The 12,100-nt window shown below is 35.7% G+C and overlaps 1 protein-coding gene across 1 annotated transcript; it reads left to right on the forward strand.

Annotated features, from left to right (window-relative positions):
* The first annotated feature begins 9 nt into the window (after positions 1-9).
* CISD2 (CDGSH iron sulfur domain 2) lies at positions 10-11,800 on the forward strand. Its single transcript, XM_060012067.2, has 3 exons — positions 10-231; positions 8,858-9,072; positions 10,703-11,800. The coding sequence occupies exons 1-3, from the start codon at positions 129-131 to the stop codon at positions 10,790-10,792; spliced, it is 408 nt and encodes a 135-aa protein (XP_059868050.1). The 5' UTR covers positions 10-128; the 3' UTR covers positions 10,793-11,800.
* The last annotated feature ends 300 nt before the right edge of the window (positions 11,801-12,100 follow it).

Here is a 12,100-nt window from a genome sequence, read left to right on the forward strand (position 1 = left end):
GCCCGCAACCCCGCCCCGCCCGGTCCGGGCTGCAAGCGCCCGCCGGCCGCTTCCGCTCTCGGCGCAGGCGCGGCAGCTCGGCCGGAGAGCGGCGGGGGTCGGGCGAGGAGCGGACGGCGCTGGCCAGGATGGTGCTGGAGAGCGTGGCCCGCATCGTGAAGGTGCAGCTCCCCGCGTATCTTAAGCGGCTCCCAGTCCCCGAGAGCATTACCGGGTTCGCCCAGCTCACAGGTAATCTTTGCCTTCACCCAGTCCCCATCCTTGTAAGCTTCCCAAGGCGGAGGGTGGGGGTGGGCATCTAAAAACCCTCGGGCCGAGGGGCGGGGCGGAGCTTGGCGGATGGCTCGTGACCCGGTGAGTCTGCGCCCCGAGGGAGGTGGGCGTGCGCCGGCGCTGCTGCCTGGGAGCGTGTGTGAGGCCACCTCTCGGTACTTGGCGGCCCGGGGTGCTTATCCTCGTGGCTGTAGCCAGTATCTTTACGTGGCGAGAGACCAGGTTTTTGCAGAGAAGGTGCTGAGTTGGGAACGGGCCCATCTCTTTCATCTCCATCGCTCCCTGCAGTGTGCCTGTTTAAAGCAGGGTAAGTCATCGTTATCTAAGGCACTGTGTATCAGACTGTCCCAGCTCTTGGCTGGGTTTTACCCACGTCGTGTGGGTGTGACTGTGTGGGAGAGAAACACAGACATGCACATAATATGTATTGCTGTTTTATTTAGCAACAAAATTAGAAAATAAACTCCAATCCTATAGGAGAGAGTTGACCTATCATGGGGTCATTTGAGGTCACCTCCATTACTACGGGCCTGGAGGCAATTTAGTTTCCTGGAGTTGAAAGAAAGATACCTTTGCTAGTATGATGGACCAAAAATTAGAAAATGAAATTTAATGAATATATGTAACATCCTGTACTTAAGTTCCCTCCTTTACAAAATAGAACCCAGAACTCGGGATTTCACATCTAAAGGATGAAAATTTCCAGAATGCAGTCAACACTTGGAAGATTTTGTTGGGTTCTGAGCTTTACAATGTAAGTTGGGATATTGGTGAACCAGACACAGGGACTGATTAGGATGATGGGGGGGGGGAAAAACATATTAATAAAGCAAACATTGAATTCATATGTCCTGACTACCAGGGTATGTAAGCATGAATTAAGATAATTCTGAGGTAAATAGGGCTGCTTAGCTTGGAGCAGTCTGGAGATCTATGGTAGCTGACTTAAAATACAGTATTTGGAAGGCTGACCAGCGGAAGAAAAATAAGATTTATTCTGTGTAGACCAAAAGACAACTAGGGCCAAATTAGTGATAGTTATTTGAACATGGATTTTAGCTCCATGTTCAAGAAATTTTTTTTCTTTAATTAGAGAATACTTTACCAAACAAATGGTGCTTTGAGAGCTATCCCCTCTCAGAGATTAAAAAAGAAAAAAAGCAGTGTCTGGAGGTGGATAGATTAAAATGTGATAAACTAGATGACTGTTCTAAATCTAGAGATTCTTTGCATAATGGTCATAGACATTTGCTCTTGACAAATGGATTGTGAGATTTTTAACACTTTTAGATGTTAAGGGGTTTGATAGAAAGCATGTAATTGAATAGAAAGAGTGGTAACTGAGTAATAAACATTAAAAAGAAATATCTAAACATAGGAACAACATAAAAGTAACAAAATGAAAAAACTTTCAAATCATGTGTTTGTAAACATCAGAGTCTTCTGTTGATTTTACTAGTTTATTCTGATAGATTGCAGCAATTATGTAAAATTTTGCCTTTTTCTCCCCTTATCATTTCTTTTATTGAAGTACTTTACATATTTTAATGTATTCCTTATCTTGTTGTAATAACTACGTATGTATATAATCTTATTATAGATTAGCATCACAGTAGGCCTAACCATTCCCCTGCAGCTGGAAATTTGGAATGTTTTTATATATATATTTTATTCATAATGTTCAGTGGTAAGTAGCTCTGTACCAATTGTTATTTTTTTCCTTCTTTGAATTATACCCTTGAATATATTCACTAAATGGTAATACCAGGTCAAAAGGATATGATCATTTTGTGACATTTGTTCCCAGTTGCCAACTTACCTTAAATATTTGCATAAATTAACAGCTGAGTTTTTAATAGTCAAGAAAGAAAAAAGTCCCCTTGCTCCCACCTCAGTCCAGTTAAACCTGAATTATGTGTGTTGATTCTGATTGTAGCAGGTTTTATATTCATTTCAATTTTCTGTAAACAGAGTATAGTTGAAGCAGATTGGAAAGTACGATATTTGATTTAGCGATTAGAAGATTTTCAAACCTTTTTTTTTTTTCTTCTCAGGGATTCCTACTGTCTTTCTTCTCAGAGATTCCTAATTCCTTAAAGGCATTAAGGAAACTCAACCTAAACCTTTTCCCTCTTGAATCAATAATTTATAGTAGTTTCTTCTTTAAAGCTGTTAAATAGTTAATGTGAAGACCAATTCTCAGAAATAATGACAACTCTGATAAATATCTTTATAGTGCATATTTAACTTAAGTCCCATTACGATGGGACAATTTAGTTCTCATTGTAATGTCCATTTATTTAGGAAACGTTAACGTATTTGTAATAACTACTTTATGACAAAAATGAGATAGTCTGTTTGGCACTGGATAATGAGCATATAACAGTTGCAGAATCTGTTTGGGAGCACTATGAAAAAAAAATTGCAATGACCAATTTCCTCTCTGGGTCTCGCCTCCTGATTAGATGGTAATAGCTAATGACATTTGGCTCTCTTGAATGAACTTCTTGTAGAATCCATCTTAGACTTTTTTTTTTGCTGAAATTAAAACCTGGAAGATAACTTTTCAATATAATTGTTTAAAATGTCTACCGGACCAAAAATATTTTCATTTTCTATCTATGACAATTAGAGCAAAAAAAAAAGTTTCAATTCTCATTATTGTTGCCTGTTTTTCCTTCCCTGTTTAGACCCAGTGGTTTTTTGTTTTTTTTTTTTTGACCCAGTGGTTTTTTAAAAGCAATGGACTCTCTCATGATGACTCTGCGTTCTTAGTAAACACTTGAAGATCCTTAATTACTATACAGTATTTATAGATAGCCCTTATCTATCAGAAATGCCTTATCTATCTTTGTTTAGGTTACATTGTTAAGAGTGAGGCTTTTAAGGTAAATTAGTGTAATTCTGCCCTTTGGAAGTATAATGTACTCAAATACATTGACTTTTAAAAAAGCTTTCCCTGTCATATAAACTTTTAAACTAGAATAACAAAACTTTCCATTCAAAAGTCAGAAAAGTTTATATCTAGATTTAAAAGCTAGCTATGAAACTTTGAATATAGTAGTTCTACCCCACTTAAACTAGGTAGCTGCTTTGAAACGTAATGGTTTTGCTCCTAAAGACAAAGCAATGAATCCTAAGACTATAATAATAATATAAAAATAAGACTAATATTTTTCCCAGAGTAACACAAACATGTCAGAGCTGACCCTTCAAGGGCATTAGCTCTAGAAAGGGCCAATTTTGAGCAAAGAATTTAAGAAATGGAACAGAGTTGAAAGCATGTTCATAGCAGCCTTATTTATGATAATCCCAAACTGTAAGCAACCTAAGTACCTAGCAACAGGAGAGTCGGTAAAGGAATTATGGTATATTCATAGAGTGGAATACTGATTAGTAATAAAGAGGAACAAATTAATCACTGGATGAATCTCAAAAATTTTATATTGAGTGAAAAAACCTTCGGGTATAGGAATCAGTGGTGGGGAGATAGACTAGAAGGGGACGGGAGAATACTTTCTGGGGTGATGGAAATATTTTACATATTTTTACACATTTTCAGTGGAGGCTACAAGGGTATATTTAATTGTCACAGGTCAGAGCTAAACACCTAAGATCTGTTTATTGTATGTAAATTTACCTCAATTGTTTTTTTAAACAAATAGAACAAAAGGTGAGTTTTCTTAATAAGAAAGGGTAATAAATCATTAAGTTCAAACTAAAGAGTTGCATTTATTAACATGTAAATAATAAAGGTTATTTCTGAAAGATTGAAGAGTTTTATTTTAGAAAACTTTTATTTTTGAGAATTTGGGAATATATTTACATAGTTACTGTAAGTTGTAAAAGTTTTTTCCCCTTTTCCTAGGTAGACCGACTGTATTTAAAAGTCAGTGTAATTAAGATTATACCAGCCTTTGTGGAGAACAATTTTGATGTCATTAAAACATTTTCTTCCATGTAACCACTCTGCAATTTAGAATTCCTCAAGTCATCAAGTATTTATTGAGCACTTACTATGGGCCAGGCAGTGCTCTAAATACTGGGACACTGTTGTATTTATAGTCGTGAGTGGAAAAAAGATTTTAAAATTGATTATTAATTTCATTTTATTGGCCCTTTGGTCCTGAATAGTGTATATTAGGTTTTAAGTGGTAATAGTAATGCCATCCATTAAAAATATTTTACTTTCATCTTTCTGTGGTTCAGAAATGAAGTCATTTCTATGTTTTACCCATAATGATACATAAAAAAAGTTATGAAATTATCAGCAGTCAAGTTGCCAGTATTATTTTTATAGTATCATTATATGCAACCTTTTTAAAAAGGAAAAAAAATACAGCAAAATAGAAATACAACAAAATGTTACCAACTCTTGAATGGTGGGATTAAAAGTTATTTTGTTTTTTACAACTTTTCTAAATTTTCAAATTTTGTAAAATAAATGCTATTTCTGATAATACTAAAACAATTTAAAAGTGTACTGTACAAAATATACATTATACCTAACAGTTAGTAGGTAATAGATTTCCCTTCACAGTACCTAATATATCTGCAGTAGCTCAGTATATATCAAACAGGTTCATAGGAAATAGCCAATCTTAAAGGTTGTTTTTTTAATTTCTTGTTTGATTTTTCTGTATTTAATATTTATTCATCAAAAATCAGCCTTAATAAATGTACTTAAAATGATTTAATTGAGCTTTACAGACTGTATTATTTTCCTTTATTATCTTTTCTGTAGTTAAATTGAAGTTTGTCATCTTTAAAAAGTAGATTTTATTAAACAAGACTGTTGTATAAATTGTTACTTTGTTGTAGGAAATAATAGTACCTTTCATCACTGTATTACTATAGAGTAGTGTTTTACCAAGGAATTAAGTGTGGAAGGACAATGTTTTCTGAAGTAGATTTTAAAACAGTATTAATACCATTTATTCCCTGAGATTTGTGTGTTAAGCTAGGAAATGCTAAACTTAAGAATCTAAGTTAATGTTTTCATCTTTACATTCTCATTCATTTACTTTTTTACTTTGAGTCACTTAACCTCTCGTGACTTTTTAATTTTGTAGTATACATAATAATACTTAATGTTATTCTACATTCAAAAAACATGTATTGAATAAGTACTGTTTCAAGATACTATACTGGATGTTGGGGCCAATAACAATCTAAGATATTTATTGCCTGATCTAGAAAATAAGTATAAATAAATAATTACAGTACAATATGGCGAGTGAGAAGGGGACTGACATTTATGCTCTACATTCATTAAGTCACTCATTTAACATTTATGAGGTATCTACTTTGCGCCAGGAAGAGTAGTACACAGCTCCTTTTCCTACAGGCTCATGGAAGAATCAACTTTATAAACAGATAACAGTAGTATGATAAAAGAAACTTCGGAAAAGGGGCTTGGAAGCAAAGGAGGGAGTGATTAATTTTGCTTTGGGAAATGAAGAAAGATTTCTGGAGGAGGCATATTTGACCCCTGTTTTAAATGGTCCACGTGAGTCAGGCCACAGATAGAAAGGCAGGGCAGACAGAAGGAATTCCTTATGCAAAGGACACAGGAAGCCTGTCACTGGGTAATAAGTAGCTTTGGCTGGCTTCAAGTACATGAGGGATGGGATATTTGTGGGAATTGAAACTGTCAAAGTAGCCTTGCCATGTTATAGAGATGGTACTTTATAGGAACACTGGTCTATAGCAGCACTATCCAGAAGCCTTTCTGTGATGATAGAAATGTTCTCTGCTGTCAAATATGGTAACCACTAGCCACATGTAGCCCTTGAGCTGCTGAAATGTGACTGGTATGTCTTAGAAACTGACTTCTGAATTTTACTTAATTTATTTAAATAGCCACATGTGTATTAATTGTGTTTTTTATTTTCTATATTTTATGATACTCGGACAACTTGGGGGCCATGCTGGCCAGGGAGGACTTGCCCCCTCCAAGGACTGGCTAATGCCAGGAGATAGTAAACTACTTGCCTGTGAGCATACTTTTCATATGCAAACCAACCAATCCAAAGCCTACACTCCAACCACTTCCTTTATCTAACTCTCACTTACCAAGCCAGTATTTTCCCTGCCCTAAATCACCCAGGGCCAGATATGAGACAACTAGGGACCACCCCTATAGCCCAGAGCCCACTGAAATTATTCAAGCCAGCCAGTCCTAAATGTTTACTCTGCCCTACCTTGCCTTTTCTGTAGAAACCACACTAAAAGCTTGTGCCCTTTTACCTTCTGCCTGTGACCAAGCCTCGTACTTCCCCATGTGGTCCTGGGTGGCACAGTGTGCCCCCTCCTCTTGGGAATTGTAAGTAAACTTTTCTTTCAACGCAGTTGTCTCCATGTCTGTCATCTTACCATACCTGAGTAAAACAGAATCCTGGGTACAAATCAAAACAGTGTGGCTAGTGGTTACTGTATTGGACAGCGCAGATCTGTAGGTAGACCCCTCCCCCACAAGAAACAGTGCTTTGTCATTTCCAGAACTTTAATTCATTCAAAAGATTTATGTGGGGCTTCCCTGGTGGCGCAGTGGTTGGGAGTCCGCCTGCCGTTGCAGGGGACACGGGTTTGTGCGCCGGTCCGGGAGGATCCCACATGCCGCGGAGCGGCTGGGCCCGTGAGCCATGGCCGCTGAGCCTGCGCGTCCGGAGCCAGTACTCCGCGACAAGAGAGGCCACAGCGGTGGGAGGCCCGCGTACCACAAAAAAAAAAAAAAGATTTCTGTGGAGTCTTTCCACTCTTGTTATGAGAATAGAACAGTCAGCTTGACTGGCAGGATCTTACCGTTACAGAATTTCATTCTGGTGACTAAAAGATTATATCCCCGAAGATTTCTACTATATGACATTGTCAGGTTTAGTTAGCAAAAGATTTTTTTCAGGGGAGTTGCTCCAATCTCCATAATCTTAATAAAAACTACCATTTATTGTGTATCCTTTCTGTGCCAGGCACTCTTACAGGTGCTATTCATATGTAAATAGGTTGATTCGTCCACAACTCATAACAAACCTTTGGCGTGGTGTTGTATCAAAAATAATTTCATTTTGGAAGAGTTAATATTAAGCCAGTCTTTGAGTAGTTTTACTGAGAGAAGAACAGATAAAAGTTTAGATCTGGGGGCTTCCCTGGTGGCACAGTGGTTGAGAGTCCGCCTGCCGATGCAGGGAACACGGGTTCGTGCCCCGGACCAGGAAGATCCCACATGCTGCGGAGCGGCTGGGCCCGTGAGCCATGGCCGCTGAGCCTGCGCGTCCAGAGCCTATGCTCCGCAACGGGAGAGGCTACAACAGTGAGAGGCCCGCGTACTGCAAAAAAAAAAACAAAAAACGTTTAAATCTGTTGAATTTCATTCATAGTGATTGAGAACAGGCTTTGCACTTACTGTCCTGGACTAAACCTGCTTAAGCTACAGTTTACGCACATGAAAAATGGGAATAATAATGGTGCCTACCAAATACAGTTGTTTAAACTAACACAGTGTTAAACGAGGTAATACAGTTGCACTCTTAGCATAGCCTGTTCATTTATCATTAATATTTATTAGTGTGCCTTAGCACATGACCTTCAATTTTTCTTTTTCTCCACTAAGCTATTTCTACATAGTGTTTATTAGCAAGATATCAGGTTAGCATTCAGTGAAGGATGACAGGTGATAACTCTTTAAAGGCAAAGGATTCCCTGCAGAGCCCAGCAGAGGCAGGGTACTAGCCAACATTTGATAAATGCATGCTGAGACAGTTATCTTGGCTTCTGGTGTGTTTGTCTCCACAGGCATAGGAGAAACATATCATTTATAAGTGACATAAATTTCATTTATATCACTTATATTCCCTATCCCCCTAAGACAGTGCTGAGTACTACAGAAGGCTTTCATGAACACTTTAAGATGTATCTAATGAGAATATTCAGGGTGTGAAAATTTCGACTAGCTCTTTAAAATAGCTTTTACACAACATTTAGGTATTTCTTTAGGAATCACTATGCCTTACCAAAAAATGTAAATTAAAGCATTGAAGACATGTTCTTTCTGAAATTATAAATCAGTGGTAAGCTATTACGGGATATTCTGTTGTATGCTTTTAGACATGGTGGAAATGTTTTCTAAACCTATAAAATATATCACATTGAATTTAGTTTATAATTATGGTGATCATAATTCCTGAAATAAAACTAAACACAAATATACTTAGTGAGGATAATTATAGGATATTTGGTAGAGGACCCATTTCTGAAAATTTTGTTTTCCAGTTTCAAAAGTCTCAAGTCAACCCACAAATAAAATAAGGTGGTCCTAGGTATAGGTGCCTTATTCACAGTTTTACAGATAAGTTAGTTAAGAAATTAAAGTGAGAAGTGAAGAATAGATAAAGAATAAGCTCAAAGATGAGACATGCTGTTTAAGTTCTTTTTTTTTTAATTTTAATTTTTTGTTTTTACAGTAGGTCCTTGTTGGTCATCTGTTTTAAACATGGTAGTGTACATGTCAATCCCAATCTCCCAATCCATCCCTATTTGAGTTCTATTACAGGAGCACGCAGACTTTAACAAATCTGTACATGTTTAGTTTCAGAATGGCTTCGGTTATTGCCTTTCCTTGGTGTACTTGCACTACTTGGCTACCTTGCGGTTCGTCCATTTCTCCCGAAGAAAAAGCAACAGAAGGATAGCTTGATTAATCTTAAAATACAAAAGGAAAATCCCAAAGTGGTGAATGAGATAAACATTGAAGATTTGTGTCTTACTAAAGCAGCTTATTGTAGGTGTTGGCGTTCTAAGACGGTAAGATGTCCATTTACGTGTCCACTAAAATTTTGTGCATTTAAAATGGTTTTGCTTCTTAAATCCCCAGTTTTGTGGTCCTGTGAGATTAGGGATTTTTTCATAGTATTCAGCACTGAAAGTCTACTCTAAATTAAAGGTCGCCTCTTAATGATCACTATATTTCCTACATTAGAAAAGTTAGACCAGCACAGAAACTTGGTTGGGCAAATTACTTAATCTTTATTACTCTGATCGTCAGGTGTTTTAAAATCTGATAATATATCAATATCACAGAAATTTTTGAGGATTTAGTGAGACGATGTATGTACAGTGCCTTGTATGTAGTATGAGTTAGTAAATGGTAAGTATAATTACGGATGATTTTTAATGTGGAAATTAAAAGTGAGTTTGATGGATGCAACTAGAGATTATCTTACTAAATGAAGTAAGTCAGACAGAGAAATACAGATATTGATACAGTATGATATTACTTATATGTGGAATCTAAAGTATGACACAAATGAACCTATCAATGAAGCAGAAACAGAATCACGGACATAGAGAACAGACTGGTGCTTGCCAGTGGGGAAGGGGTTGGGGGAGGGGTGGAGTGGGAGGTTGGGGTCAGCAGATGCAAACTAGTATATATAGGATGGCTAAATAACAAGGTCCTACTGTACAGCACAGAGAACTATTCAATATCCCATGGTAAACCATAATGGAAAAGAATATTTTTTAAGAAAAGAATGTATGTATGTGTATAACTGAATCACTTTGCTGTACAGTAGTAATTAATACAACATTGTAAAGCAACTATACTTCAATTAAAAATAATAAACCAAAAAAGGAGTAGTTTGGAGTGATAAATTATAAGTAGTTGATGAGATCTAGTTTGATCGTAGGCTATTTGAGGCTTTAAATACAATAATGTTCATCATCGCATCCTTTGTAATAACAAAATCTTAGAAACAGTCTAGATATCTGATAATAGAGGAATGGTTAAAGTATGGTATAATACAAATGATGGGATATTAGGAAGCTATGAAAAGCCATGTTTTTTAAAGAATATTTAATAACATGGGAGCATGATGTAATATAAGCTAGAAAAGCGTATTACAGTATGATGTCAATTTTGCTTAAAAAAAATGAGTACATAGTAAATACAGAGGAAAAAATATACCAGAATGTTAATTATTGTTACCTATGAGTAAGTTTTTAAAAATATTTTTAAAGTATTTTTTAAGTGTTAAAGTGTGCATGAGTTTTATAGTAAGAAAACGTTATGAAATCATTTATTTTGAATTTAAATTACATCCTTTTAAAATTTAAAATAAGTAATGAGGTGAGCTCAGATTTAGAGCTTTATAGAAAATAAGAGCTTATTTTGATGTCCTTTTATAACTATTGTATTGACTTGTTTGGAATCATCCAAAGCTTTTTATTTAAAATCTACCAAATAATTAAATACTTAAATTTGTTAGATTTGCTGTAGTATTGGAATGTACTTAGGTTAGATAGAGAATATATCTGTTACTCAGGAAAGCTATCCCCCCAAAGTAATGGCCTTTTCTTTATAAGAGCATGTCACAAATATTTCTATTTCTTGAATCATTTAAAGAATAACACTTGTAATTTTTTTCCTTTTTAGTTTCCTGCCTGTGATGGTTCACATAATAAACACAATGAATTGACAGGAGATAATGTGGGTCCACTAATACTGAAGAAGAAGGAAGTATAATAGTAATGAATTAGAGTGGAATTCAATTGTGTGCTGTAAAAACTTATAACAGTATTTTTCCATTCTTTGTTTATAGAAGATCTTTCAAATGGTGGTCTTAATTATTGCTACTGGTTGAATAATTATTTCTGCCAATTTATTTTCTTGTTACACTACTGTTTATATTTGATACTTTGTATATTCAAACAGTCATTTATATAAAAATTAAATTGTGCAACCCTTTCATTCTGACTTCAAAGAATTAATGTATCTTCCTACAATAAAACCAACATGTTTAAATTTTAATTGAGAAAGCTTTTGACAGTGAGTCCAAAGCTGTTTGTTTGAATGTCAATATTTTCAAAAGAAACTGTACTTTAAAAATTTCTCTCTACATTATTAAATATATTATTTTTTAGTGCTCTTCTGTTTTGATCATTTGAAGTGATTTTTCCCCTTTTGGCCTTCCGTATTCCATGCATTTTAGATCAAAAAGAAAACTATTGCTGTCAAGAATTGCTTGAGTTTTCAAAGAGAAACTCTTTACTTTATAAATATTGTTCTCTATAAATATGAATATCCCAATTTCAGAAAAGACAGGAACTGGGTATAAAAAGTTTCAACAAGGAACGATTATTTACATTATAAAAGACTTGTTTACTTTATAAAAGACTTGTTTGTGTCTGTTTACATGTGTTGTGTGTATGTCTGACTCAGTGACAGGGTGGGGTGGCAAGAACACTTACAGCTAAACCTCGTGAGCTGCTGCAATTTGAAGGTCAATTAAAAATAAAGTAAATCTGAATTTATCTTAAGATGATAACAGTTCAGTGTTCAAAACTGAGTCTATATAAACATTTTTCTCTTTATTCCAGTGTATACCAATCAAACATAAAATACAAAAGGCTTGCAAAATACACTTACTGGAGAATCTTTAAAACTTGTAATTTTTTAGCCTAAGAGTCTATTTAATTTCATATTGCAATTCTTATATTAATAGCTATCCTTAAGTCTGTCAATTAAAGCTACAGTCCAGTCAGTTCACTGTGCTTGCTTTATATATGAAGAAGGTTTGGGAGGCAGACATTTAATTCTTCCAGTGATCATCAAAGCTAATAGTTGCTGAGCACTTATATGGAACAGACACTGCTCTAAGCATGGTACGTGGATGTTTGGTTTATTACCTGTATCAAAGCTTCTATTATGTGATCCTGGTTTTCTTGAGAACAACAGCAGGAATTTTAAAGGTAGGGTTAGAAATGTAGGTGTGGTTTTGAGAAATTTTACAAAGTGTATGTACAAAATTGTTGCTCTTTCCTCACCTGCGAG

This window comes from Delphinus delphis, chromosome 5 (genome assembly GCF_949987515.2).
Source record: "Delphinus delphis chromosome 5, mDelDel1.2, whole genome shotgun sequence".
Lineage (NCBI taxonomy): Eukaryota > Metazoa > Chordata > Mammalia > Artiodactyla > Delphinidae > Delphinus > Delphinus delphis.

Excerpts from the sequence above, each read along its gene's own strand:
- CISD2 (XM_060012067.2), top strand. The coding sequence starts at position 129 with ATGGTGCTGGAGAGCGTGGCCCGCATCGTGAAGGTGCAGCTCCCCGCG. Across the intron at positions 232-8,857 it reads CGGGTTCGCCCAGCTCACAG|TTTCAGAATGGCTTCGGTTA; the intron begins GTAATCTTTGCC and ends GTACATGTTTAG. Across the intron at positions 9,073-10,702 it reads GGTGTTGGCGTTCTAAGACG|TTTCCTGCCTGTGATGGTTC; the intron begins GTAAGATGTCCA and ends TTTCCTTTTTAG.